The sequence below is a fragment of the Physella acuta genome, unplaced genomic scaffold (assembly GCF_028476545.2).
Source record: "Physella acuta isolate Inbredline_101_S28 unplaced genomic scaffold, ASM2847654v3 ptg001415l, whole genome shotgun sequence".
Lineage (NCBI taxonomy): Eukaryota > Metazoa > Mollusca > Gastropoda > Physidae > Physella > Physella acuta.
In genome coordinates this window covers 147,379-174,403 of record NW_026732930.1, presented here as the reverse complement: position 1 = coordinate 174,403, position 27,025 = coordinate 147,379, and the positions used below count along the sequence as shown (strand labels likewise).

General features: G+C 36.0%; 2 protein-coding genes across 2 annotated transcripts; both read left to right on the top strand.

Annotated features, from left to right (window-relative positions):
• The first annotated feature begins 6,415 nt into the window (after positions 1-6,415).
• LOC131927547 (uncharacterized) lies at positions 6,416-11,266 on the top strand. Its single transcript, XM_059283252.1, has 2 exons — positions 6,416-6,490; positions 9,560-11,266. Exon 2 carries the CDS (start codon positions 9,568-9,570, stop codon positions 11,200-11,202), a length of 1,635 nt encoding a protein of 544 aa, XP_059139235.1. The 5' UTR covers positions 6,416-6,490; positions 9,560-9,567; the 3' UTR covers positions 11,203-11,266.
• A 10,853-nt stretch (positions 11,267-22,119) lies between these two features.
• On the top strand, positions 22,120-23,782 carry LOC131927548 (uncharacterized). The gene has a single exon (XM_059283253.1). The coding sequence runs from the start codon at positions 22,120-22,122 to the stop codon at positions 23,716-23,718; it is 1,599 nt and encodes a 532-aa protein (XP_059139236.1). The 3' UTR covers positions 23,719-23,782.
• Positions 23,783-27,025: the final 3,243 nt, after the last annotated feature.

The window sequence follows — 27,025 nt, the reverse complement described above, 5'->3', positions numbered from 1 at the left end:
TGAAAGGATCAGCTTATGTCCAGCAGCCACAACCCAGTCATGGTCAGGCAAGCTCATCCTGTATTCCATGTGCATGAGCAATGGACTCTGTTTTTTAGATGCTGTCATACATGTCGTTGACCTTCATGAGAAGAAGTACGTCTTGGCAACACTTCTACTAATTATAAACCCATCCTGTTTAAACTGATCAGTTAGCTGATCTAATGTTTTAATAGTCCTCTCGTGATGCTGATCCATGCATAGCAATATTTATGATAGTTTCCTATAAAAAAGATTGATCTTCTACAATCCTTGGCCTGCCAGAATAAGATCTAACATTCAAAGTGGCGCGTAGCCCCGGATTCTCTTCAAACACAGCATTCAGTGTTTTCTTTTCTTTTTATTTCGAGCTTTCTGAGATCTTATTTGATCAGATATCTTCCTCTTTAGCTTTTTTTCCAAATCACTCTTTTTCTGTTTCTTTTCTTTAAGCTCCATGTTCTGTTCTTGCGTTAACATTCCGTGAGTTTGTCGCTCATACAAGCCGACTAAATCAGAATTCAGAATCTCAATCTCTGATTGCAAGTTTATCTGGACTGTAGCCTGCTTAGATGTTGATAGTTTGCTGGTAGAGGGTTTGAAATCACAGACTTCATGAGCATCGTTCACTTTTTCATATGACTTCAGTGACTTATTAGTATTAGGCATTTCTTTTGCCAAATCATAGGGTTTTTCTTATGTGTAGATGTAGATACAGATGTTTGTTTGGCCCAAAACGTCAAAAGAGTCTTTTAGCGGCAGCAATTTCTTTTAGGTCTTGCAGCCAGACCTCCGCTTTCAAGTTCAGATCTGAATCGCTTTTTAGTTGAGTCCACTTTTCACCGACTTCTTCTTGGCAAATATTTTTACTCTTTTTAGGATATGCCAGCACGTAGGCATAAAAAATACATTGGAACATTTTATTTTTATCTCTCATTAACTGTCGATTTTTAAGCAGTATATATGTGATTATTAGATCTACCTTTCAATTGAAAAGCCTCACACAGACAAAGTTGATTCAGCAAGACACGTGTAGGCCTATTTGAGTTGATCGAATAAACACGCATCACAAGCTGACCCTACACACATCCGCTTTTTTTTGGCCGCACCTACAAAAATCACGTGATCTCGAACTTGGAACTGTTCGTACTAGTTATTTTTCCTCTAGATCAGGGTTCTCCAAACTACGGCCCGCGGGCCGTATGCGGCCCGCAAGGTCCTCTCATCCGGTCCGCGGAGATCTTTTTGTTCACGGAAAAAAAGTGTTTGTTAGAAGTGGCTGGGGAACTTTGCCCAGAAAATACAAAACAATTTGAAAATGTAGCTTTGGGTGCAAATGCCATTGCCCTCCGCGTTGCAGACATTAATGAAAACATTGTGACTCAAATAGTGAAAACTGCTAACAAGTGTCGCAATTTTTCAACTGCAATGGATGAGTCGCTGGACAGCTGTTTCATGTTTTCTGAACAAGTACAGGGCAACAACTTGACGCACTTTCTGCAGTGCAAGGACTTCATGGCTGAAGCAATACCCCGAGTTCCTTACATCATTTGCATGCGAGATCATCAAGGACCTCCAGCTGCATCTTCAGTAGCGGTTTTCTGACTAGGATTCACAGGCAGAAGAGGTGAAACCCATTTGAAACAAATGTAACCAGTTGCCCAAATGAACTGCAGATGGATGTCATTGAATTGCAAGCAAATTACTTCCTTAGAGACAAGTTTAAAAAATGGCGGGTGGTTTTTTTTTGTGTTTGCCGAAGGAGAACATACTTGGACCTCGAGTGTGTTTCTTTAAGACTTTTTCTCCTGGGGGTGCATTTAAAATGTGTATATATGTTTATATAAATTATATTTCGTTGGGGGGGGGGGGGGGGGGCACGGGGGACACAGCAACCCCAAAGAGATGCGTGAAAGAGACTCTGGCCCCCGAACTGATATTTGATATTTAATGCGGCCCTCGGGCTGAAAAGTTTGGAGACCCCTGCTCTAAATCGTTCAACAACCATGAGCTATCGGCATGAACCCCATGAAGTAAGGGAGACAAGGGCAAGAGTCGCAGCCCTAAGTGTGAACATAAGTTTTTAAATAAAATATTCGGAAAACGTGGTTTAAAGTTTTATTATGACTGCCCTACTCTGTAAACTTCAAAGAAGAGCAAGCATTACACTGATACCCATGCCTTACCCTCACTAGTTGATATGCTTCCGACCTTTATTCATATAGCAGTATTGACACATTTGCTTATACGGCAGTCTACTACACAACACACATCGTCAAATTATAGGGCAATTTAATTAGAACAAATATATATTTCACAATCTTTTGACAACTTAGAAGTATCGCTACAAATGTAAAAAAATATTTAGTATTTAGTAAGTTTATTTTTCTAAAAACTAAAAAAAATGCATGTTAATCAATTCGTGGAATTAAGACAACGTGACGTCACACTGTCTATACCCCCCTCCCCCTCGTCACCCATCGTCACAAAAGTCTGAACCCCCTCCCCACCCCCACCCCCCACCCCCTAGGCGTGTGACGTCACTTATGGACGACCCCTTATACGCTACGTGAGATGAAAAAAAATTTAAGTAAGGTAATAATAGAAGAATATAGTAAAAAGTGAGTTATCTAGTATTTTTTTGCACGATTACAAGGCTTTCTCTATGCTTCGTGTATACGAGAAAGTAAAAAACCACTTGATCGCAATAGTGCAATATTCTTAGAACTTAAATTCATACCGCTTCAGAGCTGCAACATACCAGTTACCGACCCATAAAATTTTATCCTAAACATGTTTGATTCGGGTGTAGCACAAAAAGGCGACATCCAGAAGGCCGACAAGACAAAAGGTCGACACGGACTAAAGGCCGACATGGACAGCGTCGTTAGACGAATTTAACTAATGATAGTCAACGCGGTACGGCGATAGAAATTAATTACAAAATAGAATTTATATATAAAATATATTCTTTTAATGGTGTTGTTTCATTTGGGACGTTGTTATATATATATATCACCGTTATATATATATATATATATATATATATATATATATATATATATATATATATATATATATATATATATATATATATATATATATGTATAAACTTAAATTTGCAGTGTGTCTACGAATACATTATGTTTGTCTGAAATGGTTGCAAACGCAAATATTTTATGCACATTTAAATTAATATTCTGACAAAACAAAAGGAGAGAGCCTTCAAAGGGTCTCCTGCGGGAACATTTACATAAAATAACGTTTAATCTTGAATGCTCCTAGAATTGCCTTTCTAAGTGTATATGGGCGTCGCGAAAATGTTATATTTTTTTAACACAATTAGACATCTGTTGCCATTTAAGAAATAACAACAAATGCAGTTATAGGCGTTTACTAACCAAGCGTTCTTTGCTAAATGTTGTATGTATGCATATGGAGGTGGGATGTATTGGTAACATATTTCCACCTTAAAAATTGAAATAATTTTACACAAGTTATTAGTGGTCTTTAGGTGCTTGTGAAGTCTAGAAATTAATTACAAAATAGAATTTATATATAAAATATATTCTTTTAATGGTGTTGTTTTATTTGGGGCATTGTTATATAGCGTACCAGATTCAACCGTTTCGGGTGTTTATTATTGTGATACAGGTATTCCTTACTAGATGCCCTTTAGTGCACAGCTCCAATTACCTTAGACCATGCTCAATTGTTTATCACTCATTAAACCTTCACAGCGCGCACTTTTATCCGCAGTCCACGTGTCTTTGCTTCGTCTAAAATGAGCACCTACCGTCGTCAATGTTACTCAACAGGCCGATCTTGTCACTTCTACACAAGCCCGTCATAAAGCAACCATAGGGACCGGTAGACCAGGTATTGGGTCTGTCCAGCGTCACACAATCAGCGTACAGAGTGTGTGTATCGTTGCTCAGGGAAAAGTTTCTGCTACAGCATTCTACTTCGTCTACAAATTCAAGTTGTTATCGGTTGTTTTATTCTTCCTTGAGAAGCCTGGGACTAAATCATTTAAGCGTGGACTGGACATTTTTGACTGACATGCTCAGGGTAAAAAAATTCGACTTCATTTTGAGTTGTCTAACCTAATAAATTTCACAGTAAACAACTAATGGGAAAACAGTTTATATCAAAATGTGATTGTCGGAAATATTTCAAATGAACATTATATGTTGCAGACATAACTATCTCAAGTTATATTAAAATGTTAAAATTTGTTAACATTTTTAGAATAGTTTTTTACAAAATCTTGAATCTATGAAATTAGTTTTATTCTTTTTGAAAATGCTAAAAAAAATCATTTTGTAAGATATAGAAATTTTCTTATGGCAAACCGTCATTTTTCATGTCTACTAGGAATGTGCAGTTGTTGTTTAAATTGTTTGTATTTATTCATTTAGTTATTGTTTCCGCAGTGTACTTCAAAATTGTTCATTTTGACCTAAACTGTAGCTAAAACATAAAAAATATGCCCTAAATAAATGCACTATTATAATGTTTACAGTATTTTTAATGGAATAAAATTTTAAAAAAGTATCTTATAATTTTAAACAAAATGTGTTTTCACTTCCGGTGCCCCCTTAAATTTGTGCATTTAGAGTGCCTCTGCCAGGCCATACTTGACCGCCAATCAAACCTTCTGAAACCAGCATCAGCTTTCAGCATCATCAAAGCCAGAATAATACAGTGCTCCGACTAATAAAATTTTTCAATCTTTCAAAGAAGATCGATTAAAACCTGAATATTTTAAAAAGCTTTTATATATATATATATATATATATATATATATATATATATATATATATATATATATATATATATATATATATATATATATATATATGTATATGTATATATATATATATATATATATATATGTATATATATATATATATATATATATATATATATATATATATATATATATATATATATATATATATATATGGGTAAGTCCGTGTGTGTTGTGTGTGTGCTTGTGTGTGTGTGTTTGTGTGTATAGTTGTATTATGTTCAGCCTGCATCAGACAAAATAAGCATAGCGCAATTTCATCTAATGTGCTTTTGATTAATTAAATAGATGCTTATATGCTCAAAACATCTTTTGAATAAACACGGTTCTTTTATTGTATTACGATTTAGGCGTAATCAGGTAAAATAAACATTCTCTTTAGCCCTAGCAATCTATTGGGTAGACCAGACATGTGTAGAGATGACTTGACCAACATTACGGTCAGCTACATTTAATTTTCTGAAAATAACTGTTTATCTTAAACAGGGTGAAACTATGAACGTCCAACATTCACAAATCCTAATCTAAAACGGAACTATAGGGTTTTCAGCAAGCAGTAAAACGCAGTATATTTTTCGTCTATCTTAACAGACAATTGTCTAAAGTAAAAACTAAACGCTGACATAACATTTTATTCTGTTACTCATTTACAATTATTGATATTTTCACTGAAAAAAATACCTGCAGACAAAAAAAAACATTGATATGTATCATTTCATTACTGCCTCATTTAAATTCAAATTCTTTCAAGTTTTTTTTTAGTAATTATTCAGTAAGGTTGGGCTGCCTGCATGTAATAAAACCTAACCGAACCTAACCTAACCTAACCTAACCTAACCTAACCTAACCTAACCTAACCTAACCTAACCTAACCTAACCTAACCTAACCTAACCTAACCTAACCTAACCTAACCTAACCTAACCTAAAGTAACCTAACCTAACATAACCAACCTAACCTAACCTAACCTAACCTAACCTAACCTAACCTAACTTAACTTAACTTAGCCTAGCCTAACCTAACCTAACCTAACCTAACTTAACCGAACCGAACCTAACCTAACCTAACCTAACCGAACCGAACCTAACCTAACCTATCCAAACTTACCTAGCCTAACCTAACCTAACCTAACCTAACCTAACCTAACCTAACCTAACCTAACCTAACCTAACCTAACCTAACCTAACCTAACCTAACCTAACCTAACCTAACCTAACCTAACCTAACCAAACCTAACCTAACCTAACCTAACCTAACCTAACCTAACCTAACCTAACCTAACCTAACCTAGCTTAACCTAACCTAACCTAACCTAACCTAACCTAACCTAACTTCAACTGAATAATCTTAATCTTATTTATTAAACTGTTTCAATATTAGTTAATACAAAATATTTTACCTGCTAAAACTAATATTCGTGTACAATGAAAACAATCATCATTTGTTTACTGGCTGACTGCCACGTCTAACTGAATAATTAATTAACTACTTGAACGAAGTTATAACTTTAAATTAAACAAGGCAGTAATGAGTTGATGCATAATAATGTAAGTTTGATCTGCGGGCGTTTTTTCAGTATAAAAGATGCCCACTGTCTTTCAATGTTTAACTGTCTCCTTTTGTGTCAGTCACAGCACATAGACTGAATCTTCATACTAAGGTAATTATACGTATGTTGTTAAAAATAGTTTGGTGGGTGTTTTTTTTTTGTAGCCTTGCACTGTTAACAATTACGTCACATACCCTCTAGCTTTCCATTTATTTCCGAGACCTCAAGAAATATTATGTCCACTTTACCTTAAAAAGGCATGTATTTAGTCGCGGAAAATCAAACAATGAGCTTATTATAAAAAGTTACTTAGTCCTATAGAGTAAACTAACTGCATGGAAAAATGGAACAGTTGTTTTATAGATGTAAGCAACATGCGCGTTTCTAAATCGGAAGTACTGCAGTTTTCAACTAGGATTGGGTTTAAAACCGATAAAAAATTAGGTGTTTGGTTTTTTCTGAGCAAACAATTCATTCACATGACTAATCTACGCATAGATTTTTAGGTCTAAATAGAAATGTTTTACATAGTTACGTCTGAATCGTAATACAATATAATCATAGTTTATATTGATTCAAAAGACGATTTGTTGCATCGTCGATGTTTTATGGTGCCGCGAGCGTTGCAAAACTCCTGGGCAGAAAAGTCTGCTTCCAATGGGTGCCTGGCCACGTCGGCTTAGCAGGCAATGAAAAAAGCTGACTCCCTTGGAAACAGAGGGGCAAAAAGAAAGACCGCTTCCACTCCCACCACACACAGAGACCGTAGAGTAAAGCTAGACGAATCTTTTAAACGGAAGTGGAAAATGAGTTGACAGAGAGATCTAAAGCTCGAATTGTCTTAAAGCACAAAGCAGATGAAGAAATCCTCAGTTGCTGACCCATGGTTGAGGTTGCAAAGGTGGATACAATCAATCGTTACTCATCTTAAAACAAGGTATTGCCCATCAAAGTCGTACCTGTATGACTTAAAGATTTCCCACTATGACTACTATTAGATTTAAATACAAAACTTACAAGAAACTGAATTTAATGAGGATTGTTTCACCTTCGTAAGTGAAACTGGTGTCCCCCCCCCCCCCCTTATACCTCTGGCTAGAATACATAACTTTACTTAAAATAAGTTAAAATGATACGTTTGGAATGAAAAATCATTTTTTTTTACAAAACCATCCATATTAATTTTTAAATCATTCATTTAGATACTAAACGTTTTAAGAATATTACACTATTGCGAGCAACGCAGCAAAAAATATTTTTAGAAACGGCTTTTAAACTGTTATTTATTATAATAATAATTAGTAAACATTACGTTAAGTGTATTAAACTCTATGCTAATTATATATTTATTTCTTTGACAAACAAATAAAAATTATTTCCCCCCAATTTAATGTTGTTTTAAAGGGAAAGAATATTTGTGTGACTTAACAAGGGAAGTAATAGAAAATAAATTAAAAATGTGAAGTAATGTGTACACTTTGTAAAATTGTGTAAAAGATGATTTTTTTTCTCAGACTTTTTGTACTCGACATGACGTTACTTAAAATGATACATTTGGAAACGAAATTTTTTTTAAAAAAAAGCATCCAATTATTGTTTTAAGTCTTACATTTATATACTATAAGAATATTACACTACGAGCCGACCCGCGGCATAACATACGCCGCTATTTAGTTGTTGTCTTTTTCTACTTTTCAGTAATTCATAATTTGTGAATTCGACAGTACCAGCGCTGACACTGAAAATATTTCTTTAAAACACTATAAGTAGCTCGTTAAGGACCATAACCCCCCCCCCCCAACGTCTAAAATCGATTCAAACTAAATTATCTGCCCCTAATAGCCGTCACTAAACCCGACTCCATGAAGGTAAACATAGCGTGAACCACAGCTCACTAAGACCATGTAGGGGTGGGGATGGTAGGGAGCGCGTTTACAGCTTGTTTTCTGGTCCTAGGACCTTTGACCACAGGTGCTTTGACCATAGGGGGTTTGACCATAGGGGGTTTGACCACAGCGGAGCTTTGACCATAGGGGCTTTGACCATAGGGGTTTGACCACAGCGGGGCTTTGACCATAGGGGGTTTGACCATAGGGGGTTTGACCACAGCGGAGCTTTGACCATAGGGGCTTTGACCATAGGGGTTTGAACACAGCGGGGCTTTGACCATAGCGGTGCTTTAACCATAGGGGGTTTGATCATAGGGGGTTAGACCATAGGGGGTTTGACCACAGGTGTTTTATCAGCAGAGGGTCTTTGATCACAGGTGGTCTATCAACTGGTGTTTGATCACAAGCGCTGCGTCCGACTTTGATCATAGATGTTTTGTCCACATAGGGTCTTTGATCTCAGGTGGTTTGTCCAATGCTGTCCATATATTGTAATGATTTATTTTAAAAGTTGCTAAATTATATTTTAAATTTCGACATGATGTAATAATATGTTAAATCATCATGTATAAATACAAGTCATCTAAACAACTCTATGTCAAAACCATGGAGAATCTTGGAGAGTATAGCACGTATCATTTTTTATCCTTTATATATGCTATATATTTTCAAGTACATATACATTATTTATTTGTGAAACTTGTTATATGTCGCATTATTTGTGTTTCATTTATATTTAAAATAAATCTATGAGGCCTAGCACCAGCCTTTATGTGGAGACTAAAATATAGTTCTAGGCTTTTTAAAAATACATGTTAATTTCTATTAACATACTCTCAGGAAACATGTATAAAATCGTGTTAATTGTATCACACCTATGATAAAAGCCGGACACAGCGCTTGTGATCAAACACCAGTTGATAGACCACCTGTGATCAAAGATCCTCTGCTGAGAAAACACATGTGGTCAAACCCCCTATGGTCAAAGCCCCTATGGTCAAAGCACCTGTGGTCAAAGGTCCGCGCACCTGTTTCCTAGCGTCTCCCAGAAGAGAATTATATATATAGATAGCGAGTAAGTCATTTTTTTTAAAATCTAGCCGTGCCTGCGAAAAACGTTAGCCCTTCCGATGTAAAACACATTCACTTTGAGCCTTGTATATTGCATATATATATATATATATATATATATATATATATATATATATATATATATATATATATATATATATATATATATATATAATATTCTTTAATTGTTATCTAGGTTTTTATCGATCTTATTTCATAGATTGAAAAATGTTATCGACCAGAGCACTGTTATTTCTGGCTCTGATGATCATGAAAGCAGATGCTGGTTGCAGCAGGTCTGATTGGCGGTCAAGTATGGCCAGGCAGGGCCACTCACAGTGTACAAGTTTAAATGATTTCATTACGGGTTTCTCTAGGAAAGATAAAACAACCGATGACCCGTTGAATTTGTTAGACGAAGTAGAATGCTGCAGCAGAAATTCGACCTGGAGCAACGATACACACACTCTGTACGCTGATTGGGCGACGATGGACAGAACCAATACCTGGTCCACCTGTCCTGCTGGTTATTTTATGACTGGCTTGTATAGGAGTGACAACAAGATCGGCCTGTTGAGTAACATTGACGACGGTAGGTGCTCAAGGCCAGCGGATCACCCACCATCCTACGGACATTGCTATGACCATGATATCTCAAAATGTTTTGATAACAAAGGCCTTTGTAAATGTAACGACACCTACTTTGTTACCGGCATCTATCGCGGTAGTTGTGATAAACTCAACTGCCTTGATAAACTTCGATGTTGCAAGACCGCTACAGCACCGGAAGAGTTGAATTCACTAGAAAAAGTAAAGACCCGCATTATGGATACCACTATGTCTAATATTGCGTCACTAGCAAACTATTTGGGTTATAGCTATTGTCAAGGATGTAGAGCCGCGAATGTTGGGGAAGACTTTAGACGAAGCGCCGACACATGGGCTGCTGATAAAAGTGCGCGCTGTGAAGGTTTGATGAGCGATAAACGTCTGAGCATGGTCTATGGTAATTGGAGCTTTGCGCTTAAGGACATCAAGTATGGAACACCTGTAACACAAGAATTAACACCCGAAACGGTTGACTCTGGTACGATATATAACAATGACCCAAACGAAGTTACTAAGACCATTGAGCGAGCTGAGACTGTTGTCCGTAGTGTCACACACACTACAACCAGTTCTTGGACAAACAGTCATGAGCTTGGTCTGCAGGTCATGTATACAATAGGAGGTTTTGGAGCTTCTGCCGGCTATTCGTTTAAATATGAGACCACCACAGCTACAACCGATGAAACCAAAAAAGAGCAGTCGAAAACATTCACAGTTAGCACATCAAAAACTCTGAAGGCAAAGTCTGCTGCAAAATGGAGTCTTATTATGTCCAAAACCAGAACTTCTGTGACCTACACAGCAACTGTTATAGTCAAGTTTTCCACCGAACTCCAAGGTTTTCTACGTCTCGAGAATAACTTCCACTCTCAGTATCGCGGCACCAACAACCGCCCCACTTTTAACTACCGATTCGGCGATTCAAGCACACCTTTTTACACAGCCTTGAAACAGCAAAGCGAAACTAACCTACAGCCCTGGCTGTGGAACGACATGACAAACAAATACCCGAATGTTAAACCTGTAATAAATGCTTTGTTAAATGAAAATAGATACGTCTTTAAGATAACTGGCAGGTTCGATGAAGTCATGGGCAAAAGCGTTGATTTCCGCTGGGATGCAGCAAAGCTACGCAAGCGAGCAGCCGTGGCGGATGACCGTAATGTAATACGGCAGAACGCTACCCACATCGCCAAGACTCTGGCCAACGATGTTCCTCTAGTGAAGTTGGAGCCTCCCAAAGTCGATATCTAGGCGAACAGCCAAGAGAATATAGATAAGCCATCTTTTTTCTGGCTCTTAGTTATATTGATGTAAACCATCGGTAAACTTTGATTAAATATATCTTGAAAAAATAACATGTTATGTTATTATTTTATCCAAACAACATTCAGACACACAATTTCATATTGTATTGATTTTGATTTTCTGTTTTCGTTGTTTGATAATTAATATATATATATATATATATATATATATATATATATATATATATATATATATATATATATATATATATATATATATATATAAATATATATATATAAATATATATATATATATATATATATATATATATATATATATATATATATATATATATATATATATAAAGCAATGTATGTTTGTATGTGTGTCTGTGTGTCCTTTATGCATTACTACACCTCTAATCACATCGCCGTGAAACTTTGGGAAGTTGGTGAGAATATTCCTCGGGAGGTTTCTGCGAAAAAAATATTTCAAATTCGCATGGGTGGCGCCCCCACAGGGCGCGATTTGTTTTTTTTCAATATACCGTATCCTAATATATAATAGGCCACCTTCGCACTTCTCTCTCTCTCTCTCTCTCTCTCTCTCTCTCTCCAGCCGATCAAACACTATTTTCTATGAAAGACTCAATGAAATTATCAACGACAGAGTCAATGATAACTACCGCTCTCCTGTATTTTTCTCTTAAGAAACTCAATGATAAAGCGTTAGTAGTTATAAAGAGAGAGAGAGAGTTTTCAAAACGGAAATAATTCAACTCGTTTAATTAATAAAGCGTTAAACGTAATTATTAATTCTGAATTTCTCAGCGATTGATACAATTGTTTAGGGACAGTTAAACTATTTTTTTAAAAATATAGATCCTCGATCTTCATTTATAATTTATTAATTAAAATAAGATTTTTAAAAAATAATTAAAACAGGTCTTTGTACTATATTATTAAAAAAAAACAACTAATGAATATAATAAATAATTTTGACTATTTCTCATTCTAAACCTATCGAATATCTTTTTTTTTTAAATGCAAGGTAATCTTTTATAGAACCTACATGATTAACTTTTCTTCTAATAATAAAAAAAAAAAACTCTAAATAAAAACTATTATTCCTACAAATATTAGAGTAGTCTCCCTTGACAGTTTCTATTCGAATGTATTTTGTGTTAATTTTCGTTATGAAATACAGTTGACTTTTTAAATAAATTATATAAGAAAACAATCTATCTCTGTGTATACTTATTTTAAAAAAATATTATTACAATAATTAGAATAGGTGTTACTGGTTAAATAGCAATTATTCTCATTCTAAATCTTTGGCTATCGAGTTTCATGGGTTTTTAAATTTAAGATTATGAACACATTGGCTTGACGAAAATGATTATATACACTTAAATACATACTAAAATTTACTTTTGTTAATAAACCTACACTATTTTATGCACACATACAAAAAAGAATATTTTAGCGGCAGTTACAACGTCAAAAAAAAAGGAAACTCCTTTATACTGAATAGTTCTACGTAACAACAAAAATGTAAAAATACATAGTCCTAGAGCACACTAACACATACATATATACATACGAAGATATGTGTGTGTGCAAGTAGGATGTTAGGTGTGTAGACAGGCGGGGTGGAAGGAAAGCAGTTTGGCAGGAATAACGGTAGGTAGGAAAGTAGGTAGGCAGGCAGCAGCGCAGGCAGGTTAGTAGATAGGTAGGTACGTAGGCAGGGAGTTAGGTATGTAGGTAAGTGGGCGTAGGTAGGAAGGCGCCTCACTCGGTATAGTGAGCGATTATAGTAGCCCATCATATTCATAGCGTTTCGCAATTATTAAAACGAACAAAGGTACCATAGTACTCACGGGAAAACCCGGGGAGCTAAATGGAACCCTGCCAGGGCGCCACCAAATCGATTTTTTTTTCGTAGAAACCACCACAGGGGTATTAGCATTAACTTCTCAAATTTGAATGACAAACGAATGAAATCTTTGATAATGCTTAAACAAACAAACCCACATATTCGTTTTTGGGGCGCGGGTTTGTCCACACTGCCGCCTAGACGCACCAAGGCTCACTGTATGAAAGCCTTGAGTGTACGTTAATCTACCTCTGTAATAGTGAGGTAGAACACACATTGGCGACCGCCCATGTGTTAGAGACGCGTCCCTTGGCGCTCCAGGGAGCCACTGGTTATATTTCCGCAAGGGCGCCCCTAATTCGGTTTAATTATAAAATGTCGTGTGCCACCGTGTCCCTATTGTAGGGTGCTCTTTAAGGAGGCACTCTCTGTAGAGCCCGGGCGCTCGCTGTCGCCAACTGCCAGGGCGCCGGCGGGCGCTCATTATTCTACTTAGTGAACATTTATAGTAGCCCATCTAAACCGTAGAGTCGCCCGAGATGGGTCTTGGCCGCTCTGGGCCACTCAACCGCCGGGGAGCTGGCGGATGAACCTGGTGTAGTTTTATCACTGAATCTCAGAGGCGTAGCACCATTCCTGGCGCCTGGGGACAAATTTTCAATTTGGCGCCCCCCCCCCCCCCTCCCGCCGGAGACAAACTTTCAATTTGGCGCCCCCTCCCCGTATTTTTTAAATATTTATAATGCAAAACTATAGCTAAAATGAGCTTTTAAATTTTTCCAACCATTTTGGCGCCCCTAGGGTTGGCGCCCGGGGACATATGTACCCCCCGCCCCCTCGCTGCGCCTCTGCTGAATCTAGTATTACCTATGACCGCAATTGATGAGATAGCCCCTCTGGATTCCCCTCTGGATTCTGAGCTCATAATCGTATAATTAGAAAAATCGAACCCTCCCAGGGTGCCACACTTAAGAACTTTTTTCTTTCTCGAAACCCTTTTCACCAACTACCCAAAATTTAATGACTCTCGTACGAACAGTGTCAAATTGCATCTGGCTTTTATTTTTATGGAGAAAAATTGCATTGCTTCCTGTCAGAGACCCCAGATCGAATGGGGCGCCAAAAGGGGTAGACAATTTTTAAAAAAATCCTCATTCTTCAGTAAAATTTAAGAAAACAGATTTATACATGGCTGATATCCTCAATTATTTTATATAGGGGAGTGTATGTAGGGATGGGCGCCTTTTTGCCAGCGTTTGAATAGGGTTGGCACATAATTGATAGTTCGCCCCGGCTGCCGGAATAGGTTGCTACGCTTCTGCTTCCTGCTAGGGTGCCGCCCTGGCGAAATCTTTCCGGGGGGCGGGGGGCGTGCGGACACTTTTAAAAGTATTTTTTTCTATATAAATTCCGTTTCGTTCGGGGGTGGGGGGGGGGGGGGGGGTCGATAGACTTTCTTCGGGGGGTGGGGGGGGCTCTGCTTCCCCCCCCCCCCCCCCCCCCCATCCGAATAGATTCCTGGAAAAAAACTCTGTTCACAAAGTTTTATGGCGATCCGATGAAAAGATGTAGTAATTCATATAGGACAAACAGATAAACATACCTTCATTTCTATAAATATAAATAGATATATAGGGCCTACTTTAACTAGTGTCCGCATACCCACACCCGGAAACTTAGTCACAATTTTCTTTGTTACATTTGAACCCTTTAGGTTAATCAATATTAACAAAATTAAACAAGATGCAACAAATACAGTTAACCAAGAAATTGAACAAATAAAATTCACGTTATCTTTTTATTGTTTTTAGATATAGAGTAGTAACAGACTACCTACAGGTCCTAACTCGCGACGAGGTACACATTTGTATTAAAACACACATCTAAGACATTTTCCATTTAGGTGGGTTTTGCAGTACAGTGGTTTCTTAAGTCGTGGACAAGTGATTGCGCTTATCTCTGTTGAGTAGCTATGTATTCTGTCCTATATTAGACACATTTGTAAATATCTGTCACAATATGGGCATAGAGATGATATAACGATAGCTTATCTTTGCGGACGACGCTAAACTTTGGCATCGACACCACGGCCTACAAGTTCAAATTCGGTCCTTCAGAAATGTTTGAAGTCTCTAGATTAAAACTACTTTTCTCTTTTATGTACCTACTGACCACATCACATGCATTTGTTCTGAAAGTCTAAAAACAGAGGCACAAATATATCGTCTAGACTTGTGAGGTCTACAGATTAGGTATTTTGGCAGTAATCTAAGCCCTTGCCTGTTCTGACTCAAAGCCTTATTCTTTCTCTATCGACGCCTTGCGTAACATGGGATTGGGTTTTTAAGGCGGCATAAAGCTTTATGTTGTTCCTTTTTGAGTACACTAGATTAAAAACTAACGTTTTCAGATGCCTAAAGATGTTTAACCACTAATTAATCAGAATAATGGGTCAAGATTTCAATTCTTGGTTTTGGGACACGTTAGTTGCCGAGGTTGAGCTAATGTCGAAAGCATAACGACTGTACCTTGATGCGGGCGTTTTATTTGTTGCCCATCGTAATAATTGAATGGTTGATGGGGCTTCTTCAAGGGTTTGATTTGCCGTAATGTTAATGATATCATGCATGTGCGGCTTTTCTAAGAAGAAAATGCGTTTAAACACTTTTTAGTTATGCTTTTTTTAAATAGGCCTATATTTTACGACAACATAATCGTAATAAACAATAAAATGAATTTAAACAACTTTAGAATACACCTGTTTCGGCTAACATGAATGTTATTCTTCAAACTAGTAATGTTAAACGTGTCTTTTTCGCATTTTCGACTTATAAGCAATACAGTAAATTCCGATAACGTCCATATGCATACAAGCAATGGCGTAGGCGAGGAGGGGTTTAATAGTGATTTAATAATGATACTTTCTTAACCCTCTACTGGACATCATGTTTGGTACCTTGCCCCGGCAACTGGGTGGATTTGGATTACACCCAAGTTTTACTTCATAGTAATGATCTCACAAATTATTAAATTAAAGCCAACCCCTATTTAGTGCAATCCATCAAAGTAGTAGCATTTTTGTTAAGTTGTAGAAATAATATAAAGTAATGTTTGTTCTGTGATTTACATACTTTTATAAAATAGCAATCAAATTATATATATATATATATATATATATATATATATATATATATATATATATATATTTATATATATATATATATATATATTCATTGTAAATTTTAGCTATGTCTTGCTATTAAATTTATTTACTCGACTGATCTAAACTCACTTTATTTAAACATAATATAGTGGATAAGTATAGTGATTTTATTATTCAGCAATAAATAGCAGCCCTAAAAAAATTTAAATAGTAACGTTTGCGAATGAACACATTAAATTCTATGTATTTCAATTTCTATGTCTTTCCCAACTTGATGCATATTACTAACCAAGCATTAAACTATAGTCCTAAACCTGACTCTAATTACCATTTATTGGACAACCTGAACCTTTGCGATACCATGTTATAATATATTATTTTAAAAAAGAGCTTACCACTAATTAGTAAAATCAATTGTTTTTAGTATTAACTGAGCCGCATACTATCTGCTGCTATTGTCATCACCAGAAATCCAGTATATTGGCAAAGATTAGTCTCTAAGTTCCCTGCAACCTCTTTCCTCTCGAGTGCGGAAAACACTGAAATCATTAGGCCTAATCATTATTTCATTATGCCTAATAGTTTAAAGGTACTATTAAAGTAGTACTAAATAGTACGAGTCTAAGTTACTATAGGTCTAATGATAATTATTATTGTGTATGCTTACATGCTTTAAGTTTTATGCACAATATTGGTATATAATATATAGTCTATAGTATATAGCCTAAGCTATAGAGTATATAGGCATATGAGCCTAAATATAACAGCAGCTTGAATAATGCTTATTAGCATGCATTCACTATAAACTATAAAGATAATCAAATATTTCAATTTAATTAAATTATAACTAATAGGCCTAATAGTAAATAGGCTTTTTTCTTGTGGAAACAAATTTAAAGTATAGGGCAGTACAGTTATAGTATAGGCCTACTAGATTCTATATTTAAGTATGTGGGCTTTTCATTCCAATGCACCACAATAGATACCACACATGATCAAGCCGGACCTCTGATCTAAAGATTTAATAATTGGGCCTAACAAACAGTGAAACTACAATAAAAATCATGTAAATTACTAATTTAACCTTCTTACCTCCGCTTCTCTAGATTCCTATTTATTTCCTTCAAACTTTCTTTTTATGCAGCCGTATGATTAGATTCTAGACTATATTCTAATAAACATGAAATAACTACTAACCAGAACACTAGATCTAATTTTCTATATTCTATGCAATATGTATTAAACCTATAGGCCTAATATTTATTTTAAATTCCTATGCGATGTGTCGTGAACTGTAGGTTTCATGTTATTTTTTTAATGGCGGAAATCAGTTTAAAATTTCGTTTCCTTCCTTTTGTTATTCTATTTATAGATTCAAACTGCTTAGAGACGGAGCAATTATCATTGAGTTAGTCGGCTGATCCAAACAGGAAGTGCGGGTATATCTATTACTTACTCAGTGATCAGATCATTGACAAAAACAGAGATAGCCATTCGCATGGGGTGCTCTCTCTCTCTCTCTCTCTCTCTCTCTCTCTCTCTCTCTCTCTCTTTCTCTCTCTCTGTCTGTCTGTCCGCAAAATATTTTCGCCGGACATCACATCAGAATCTACAGCGATATATCAAGAACTTTATACGGACTTTTGTTGAAAATAATATGTTAGATGTTTTAAATGTATAACCACAATTTTATTTAAAGAAGAAAAATAAAAAATAAAGGCGTATTCGAATGTAGAAGAACAATTTTATTTATGCAACCGGAAAAGTGTATAAACTTGGGAAAAGAACGCATTTAATAATGACGTCGCTTATTATTTACACTAAAAAAAGAGCAAGAAACTGATGACGTCATCTTCCGAGTTTAGAATAAAAAGAAATGAACTATTTTATTCAAATATGATTTAGAGCTATGTACGCTATGAAATGTAGACTATACAATACGATATTCTCGGCCTAAACTTTAAAAAATTATTTTATCTATTTGGATTCTAGATCTAGACTAGATCTAAATCTACGCAAAAACTTGACGTAGACGCTACGTCGCTAAGATCTATTATAGATCTAGATTTAGACTCTATCTACTGTAGAATCTATTCCAAAAAGAAATTTCTATAATAAACTTTTTCAGGACTTAAATATTTTATAGAAATCTTTGTTTGTTTAGAAATGAAACTGGCTAATTTTGGGTAAAAAAAATAATTTGAAAAAATAGGCATATTCGTGTAAGTTATTGTTTTAAATACTTCTTTTATTCTCCATATTTTAAAAGGTACCTAATTATAGCCGAGATGATAGTGTACTTGATACCAGACAGCTGGTGCTGGATCAAGACACACCAAGTCAAACCTAATTTATTTTTATTTTTTTTTTATATGTGAATCTTCCTATTTTAGACTATAAAGAAAGGAACTACTTTGGAAATCTTTGTTTATCTATGCAATTTGCTAATCTCTATAATATTTTAAGCAAAGTTGTCGCTGCTGGGTACGCTAGTATATATATATATATATATATATATATATATATATATATACATACATATATATATATATATATATATATATATATATATATATATATATATATATATATATATATATATATATATATATATATATATATATATATATATATATATATATATATATATATATATATATATATATATATATATATATATAAAGAATAGAGATTTTTTTTCATAACTCATTTAGAAAAATCGAACTATGCAATTAATATCGCCTTCAAAGTTATATTTACATTAGTAAAAATTAAAGCTTTTTGGGAACCATCGATTACACTCATTTTCATATTTGTGTATTGAATATATACCGTTGAAAATCTGTTTGAGTTATTTTATCGATTCAAATAATTTAAAAATCGCCACAATAGCGGTAAATGAGGTATAGCCAAGAAGTTTATTTATATTAAATATATGTGTATTATATATGTATATATATATATATATATATATATATATATATATATATATATATATATATATATACATATATATATATATATATATATATTTATATATATATATCTGACTCACATAATGACCGCTTTTGTCTCACATAACGACCGTATGTTGTCTGAAACAACAGCACTCTGAGACATACTCACATAACGACAGCCAGGTGTCTGATTAACTTTAAAACCGCCTGCTGTCTGACTTGCATAATGACTATCTGTTGTCTCATTCACATAACGACCGTGTGATGTTTGAAATAACGACATTATGTGACTTACTCACATAACGAAATTCTGTTGTTCAACTCTCATAAAGAAAATCTTTTTTACTTCACACAACGACGGTCTTTTGTCTCACTCTTATAACAATAGTCTTTCGTCTGACCAACATAACGACGCTCTGTTTTCTGACTCACATAACGACGCTCTGTTTTCTGACTCACATAACGACATAATGTTGTCTGACTCACATAACGACGTAATGTTGTCTCACATAACGACGCTCTGTTTTCTGACTCACATAACGACCTAATGTTGTCTGACTCACATAACGACAGTCTCTTGTCTGACCAATGTAACGACGCTCTTTCTTCTGAATCAAAAAACGCTCTGTTGTCTGACTCACAGAACGACGCTCTTTTGTCTGATTCACATAACGACAGTCTGGTGTCTGACTCACAAAACGACGCTATGTTGTCTGAATCCCATAACAACCGTCTCTTGTCTGACTCATATAACGACGTTATCTTGTCTGACTCACCTAACGACAGTCTGTGAGTCTGACTCACATAACGACAGTCTGTGAGTCTGACTCACATAACGACCATATGGTGTATGACACTCTGCTGTCTGACTCATATAACGACGCTCTGATGTCTGACTCTCATCAAATTAGTCTGTCCTCTTCAGTTGTTTCGCTCCCCTTTCATAAAGACAGCATGACATCTGATGTTGTTTGACTCACACATGAAAGCATTACGTTTTCTCATTATAATACGTTCCTTGTAAAACAGATGCTTACAACGCAAACAAAAAAAATCGACCTAATACCGACTTTTAAAATATAGTTACGTGCCTTTAAAATATTCATGCTAATAGATAGGAAAAGTCTATGTAATCATACTAAATTTTAAAAAAATTTTTTTAAAAAAAACATGTCAAGCTATAAAATTATAGCTACAATTTTAAAAATTAAAGTAGATTAGGAACCATCGATTACACTCATTTTCATATTTTTGTATGAACATAAGCCGTTGTCTAGAGTCTAGATCTAATAAAATCTAGATCTAGATCTAGATTATCTAGACTAGATAGATTTATAATTTATATCGAGAATCTAGATCTAGATCTAGATTATCTAGACTAGATAGTAGATAGTAGATAGATTTATAATTTATATCGAGAATCTAGATCTAGATCTAGATTATCTAGACTAGATAGTAGATAGTAGATAGATTTATATTGGCGAGAATCTAGATCTTGTCTAGATCTAGTACTAGACTAGATCTAGATCTAGTATAAATACTAAAATAGATCTAGTTCTAGATTCTAGACTCGATACATATTTAAATACTACTATATCTAGTACTAGATCTAGATCTATATATCAGCCATCTAATACTAACTAGAGATCTAGATCTATAGATCTTATACGACTTATAATTAAGTAACTTTATATAAATATATTGTATGACAGTAGATCTATTAGAATTAGTATTAAGTACACGTTTGTAGAGATCTACTCTAGTCTAGTCTATATTAAATAATTAAAAAAAAATTAGTATATTGAAGTATTTTAAGTTAATAGTAATAATAGACAAGTTAAATAAATTAGGCCCATAGTTTATATTATAAATGTGTAGCTGGTATAGACTAGTTTTAGAGACTAGTCATATAGATTATAGTAAATAGTTAATCTTAGTCCTTAGTTAGTAATTAATTAGTTAGTAGGGCACTACATAGTACATACACCTAGTATAATAAATGATTAGTCTAATTAGTTAGAGCCTACTTGTTAAAATATATTTACTACTAGCGTACCCGCCCCACCCGCGCGTTGCCGCGGGGATAGAAGAAAGTCTGACGAAATATATTAGAACTATATAACCAATGCATTACCAATCATATGTTCTTAGACGCGTGTCCTTCTTATCTAAAACTGTGTTATTTAAATGTTAACAATGCTTGCGCTTGGATAATAATTATCGGGACACGGGTTTTCCTACACTACCGTATGAAAACCTTTAGTGCATATTAATCACTCACCGAAATAATGAGGTAGAACACACTTCGGTGACCACCCATGTGTCAGGGACGTAGAGGGGCGCTCTGAGGAGCCCCCCCACCCCCAGATTAAAATATTTCTTTAAAACACTATAAGTAGCTCGTTAAGGACCATAACCCCCCCCCCAACGTCTAAAATCGATTCAAACTAAATTATCTGCCCCTAATAGCCGTCACTAAACCCGACTCCATGAAGGTAAACATAGCTTACAGCTTGACCACCTGTGATCAAAGATCCTCTGCTGAGAAAACACATGTGGTCAAACCCCCTATGGTCAAAGCCCCTATGGTCAAAGCACCTGTGGTCAAAGGTCCGCGCACCTGTTTCCTAGCGTCTCCCAGAAGAGAATTATATATATAGATAGCGAGTAAGTCATTTTTTTTAAAATCTAGCCGTGCCTGCGAAAAACGTTAGCCCTTCCGATGTAAAACACATTCACTTTGAGCCTTGTATATTGCATATATATATATATATATATATATATATATATATATATATATATATATATATATATATATATATATATATATATATAATATTCTTTAATTGTTATCTAGGTTTTTATCGATCTTATTTCATAGATTGAAAAATGTTATCGACCAGAGCACTGTTATTTCTGGCTCTGATGAACATGAAAGCAGATGCTGGTTGCAGCAGGTCTGATTGGCGGTCAAGTATGGCCAGGCAGGGCCACTCACAGTGTACAAGTTTAAATGATTTCATTACGGGTTTCTCTAGGAAAGATAAAACAACCGATGACCCGTTGAATTTGTTAGACGAAGTAGAATGCTGCAGCAGAAATTCGACCTGGAGCAACGATACACACACTCTGTACGCTGATTGGGCGACGATGGACAGAACCAATACCTGGTCCACCTGTCCTGCTGGTTATTTTATGACTGGCTTGTATAGGAGTGACAACAAGATCGGCCTGTTGAGTAACATTGACGACGGTAGGTGCTCAAGGCCAGCGGATCACCCACCATCCTACGGACATTGCTATGACCATGATATCTCAAAATGTTTTGATAACAAAGGCCTTTGTAAATGTAACGACACCTACTTTGTTACCGGCATCTATCGCGGTAGTTGTGATAAACTCAACTGCCTTGATAAACTTCGATGTTGCAAGACCGCTACAGCACCGGAAGAGTTGAATTCACTAGAAAAAGTAAAGACCCGCATTATGGATACCACTATGTCTAATATTGCGTCACTAGCAAACTATTTGGGTTATAGCTATTGTCAAGGATGTAGAGCCGCGAATGTTGGGGAAGACTTTAGACGAAGCGCCGACACATGGGCTGCTGATAAAAGTGCGCGCTGTGAAGGTTTGATGAGCGATAAACGTCTGAGCATGGTCTATGGTAATTGGAGCTTTGCGCTTAAGGACATCAAGTATGGAACACCTGTAACACAAGAATTAACACCCGAAACGGTTGACTCTGGTACGATATATAACAATGACCCAAACGAAGTTACTAAGACCATTGAGCGAGCTGAGACTGTTGTCCGTAGTGTCACACACACTACAACCAGTTCTTGGACAAACAGTCATGAGCTTGGTCTGCAGGTCATGTATACAATAGGAGGTTTTGGAGCTTCTGCCGGCTATTCGTTTAAATATGAGACCACCACAGCTACAACCGATGAAACCAAAAAAGAGCAGTCGAAAACATTCACAGTTAGCACATCAAAAACTCTGAAGGCAAAGTCTGCTGCAAAATGGAGTCTTATTATGTCCAAAACCAGAACTTCTGTGACCTACACAGCAACTGTTATAGTCAAGTTTTCCACCGAACTCCAAGGTTTTCTACGTCTCGAGAATAACTTCCACTCTCAGTATCGCGGCACCAACAACCGCCCCACTTTTAACTACCGATTCGGCGATTCAAGCACACCTTTTTACACAGCCTTGAAACAGCAAAGCGAAACTAACCTACAGCCCTGGCTGTGGAACGACATGACAAACAAATACCCGAATGTTAAACCTGTAATAAATGCTTTGTTAAATGAAAATAGATACGTCTTTAAGATAACTGGCAGGTTCGATGAAGTCATGGGCAAAAGCGTTGATTTCCGCTGGGATGCAGCAAAGCTACGCAAGCGAGCAGCCGTGGCGGATGACCGTAATGTAATACGGCAGAACGCTACCCACATCGCCAAGACTCTGGCCAACGATGTTCCTCTAGTGAAGTTGGAGCCTCCCAAAGTCGATATCTAGGCGAACAGCCAAGAGAATATAGATAAGCCATCTTTTTTCTGGCTCTTAGTTATATTGATGTAAACCATCGGTAAACTTTGATTAAATATATCTTGAAAAAATAACATGTTATGTTATTATTTTATCCAAACAACATTCAGACACACAATTTCATATTGTATTGATTTTGATTTTCTGTTTTCGTTGTTTGATAATTAATATATATATATATATATATATATATATATATATATATATATATATATATATATATATATATATATATATATATATATATATAATATATATATATAAATATATATATATATATATATATATATATATATATATATATATATATATATATATATATATATATAAAGCAATGTATGTTTGTATGTGTGTCTGTGTGTCCTTTATGCATTACTACACCTCTAATCACATCGCCGTGAAACTTTGGGAAGTTGGTGAGAATATTCCTCGGGAGGTTTCTGCGAAAAAAATATTTCAAATTCGCATGGGTGGCGCCCCCACAGGGCGCGATTTGTTTTTTTTCAATATACCGTATCCTAATATATAATAGGCCACCTTCGCACTTCTCTCTCTCTCTCTCTCTCTCTCTCTCTCTCTCCAGCCGATCAAACACTATTTTCTATGAAAGACTCAATGAAATTATCAACGACAGAGTCAATGATAACTACCGCTCTCCTGTATTTTTCTCTTAAGAAACTCAATGATAAAGCGTTAGTAGTTATAAAGAGAGAGAGAGAGTTTTCAAAACGGAAATAATTCAACTCGTTTAATTAATAAAGCGTTAAACGTAATTATTAATTCTGAATTTCTCAGCGATTGATACAATTGTTTAGGGACAGTTAAACTATTTTTTTAAAAATATAGATCCTCGATCTTCATTTATAATTTATTAATTAAAATAAGATTTTTAAAAAATAATTAAAACAGGTCTTTGTACTATATTATTAAAAAAAAACAACTAATGAATATAATAAATAATTTTGACTATTTCTCATTCTAAACCTATCGAATATCTTTTTTTTTTAAATGCAAGGTAATCTTTTATAGAACCTACATGATTAACTTTTCTTCTAATAATAAAAAAAAAAAACTCTAAATAAAAACTATTATTCCTACAAATATTAGAGTAGTCTCCCTTGACAGTTTCTATTCGAATGTATTTTGTGTTAATTTTCGTTATGAAATACAGTTGACTTTTTAAATAAATTATATAAGAAAACAATCTATCTCTGTGTATACTTATTTTAAAAAAATATTATTACAATAATTAGAATAGGTGTTACTGGTTAAATAGCAATTATTCTCATTCTAAATCTTTGGCTATCGAGTTTCATGGGTTTTTAAATTTAAGATTATGAACACATTGGCTTGACGAAAATGATTATATACACTTAAATACATACTAAAATTTACTTTTGTTAATAAACCTACACTATTTTATGCACACATACAAAAAAGAATATTTTAGCGGCAGTTACAACGTCAAAAAAAAAGGAAACTCCTTTATACTGAATAGTTCTACGTAACAACAAAAATGTAAAAATACATAGTCCTAGAGCACACTAACACATACATATATACATACGAAGATATGTGTGTGTGCAAGTAGGATGTTAGGTGTGTAGACAGGCGGGGTGGAAGGAAAGCAGTTTGGCAGGAATAACGGTAGGTAGGAAAGTAGGTAGGCAGGCAGCAGCGCAGGCAGGTTAGTAGATAGGTAGGTACGTAGGCAGGGAGTTAGGTATGTAGGTAAGTGGGCGTAGGTAGGAAGGCGCCTCACTCGGTATAGTGAGCGATTATAGTAGCCCATCATATTCATAGCGTTTCGCAATTATTAAAACGAACAAAGGTACCATAGTACTCACGGGAAAACCCGGGGAGCTAAATGGAACCCTGCCAGGGCGCCACCAAATCGATTTTTTTTTCGTAGAAACCACCACAGGGGTATTAGCATTAACTTCTCAAATTTGAATGACAAACGAATGAAATCTTTGATAATGCTTAAACAAACAAACCCACATATTCGTTTTTGGGGCGCGGGTTTGTCCACACTGCCGCCTAGACGCACCAAGGCTCACTGTATGAAAGCCTTGAGTGTACGTTAATCTACCTCTGTAATAGTGAGGTAGAACACACATTGGCGACCGCCCATGTGTTAGAGACGCGTCCCTTGGCGCTCCAGGGAGCCACTGGTTATATTTCCGCAAGGGCGCCCCTAATTCGGTTTAATTATAAAATGTCGTGTGCCACCGTGTCCCTATTGTAGGGTGCTCTTTAAGGAGGCACTCTCTGTAGAGCCCGGGCGCTCGCTGTCGCCAACTGCCAGGGCGCCGGCGGGCGCTCATTATTCTACTTAGTGAACATTTATAGTAGCCCATCTAAACCGTAGAGTCGCCCGAGATGGGTCTTGGCCGCTCTGGGCCACTCAACCGCCGGGGAGCTGGCGGATGAACCTGGTGTAGTTTTATCACTGAATCTCAGAGGCGTAGCACCATTCCTGGCGCCTGGGGACAAATTTTCAATTTGGCGCCCCCCCCCCCCCCTCCCGCCGGAGACAAACTTTCAATTTGGCGCCCCCTCCCCGTATTTTTTAAATATTTATAATGCAAAACTATAGCTAAAATGAGCTTTTAAATTTTTCCAACCATTTTGGCGCCCCTAGGGTTGGCGCCCGGGGACATATGTACCCCCCGCCCCCTCGCTGCGCCTCTGCTGAATCTAGTATTACCTATGACCGCAATTGATGAGATAGCCCCTCTGGATTCCCCTCTGGATTCTGAGCTCATAATCGTATAATTAGAAAAATCGAACCCTCCCAGGGTGCCACACTTAAGAACTTTTTTCTTTCTCGAAACCCTTTTCACCAACTACCCAAAATTTAATGACTCTCGTACGAACAGTGTCAAATTGCATCTGGCTTTTATTTTTATGGAGAAAAATTGCATTGCTTCCTGTCAGAGACCCCAGATCGAATGGGGCGCCAAAAGGGGTAGACAATTTTTAAAAAAATCCTCATTCTTCAGTAAAATTTAAGAAAACAGATTTATACATGGCTGATATCCTCAATTATTTTATATAGGGGAGTGTATGTAGGGATGGGCGCCTTTTTGCCAGCGTTTGAATAGGGTTGGCACATAATTGATAGTTCGCCCCGGCTGCCGGAATAGGTTGCTACGCTTCTGCTTCCTGCTAGGGTGCCGCCCTGGCGAAATCTTTCCGGGGGGCGGGGGGCGTGCGGACACTTTTAAAAGTATTTTTTTCTATATAAATTCCGTTTCGTTCGGGGGTGGGGGGG

Excerpts from the sequence above, each read along its gene's own strand:
- LOC131927547 (XM_059283252.1), top strand. The coding sequence starts at position 9,568 with ATGTTATCGACCAGAGCACTGTTATTTCTGGCTCTGATGATCATGAAA.
- LOC131927548 (XM_059283253.1), top strand. The coding sequence starts at position 22,120 with ATGAACATGAAAGCAGATGCTGGTTGCAGCAGGTCTGATTGGCGGTCA.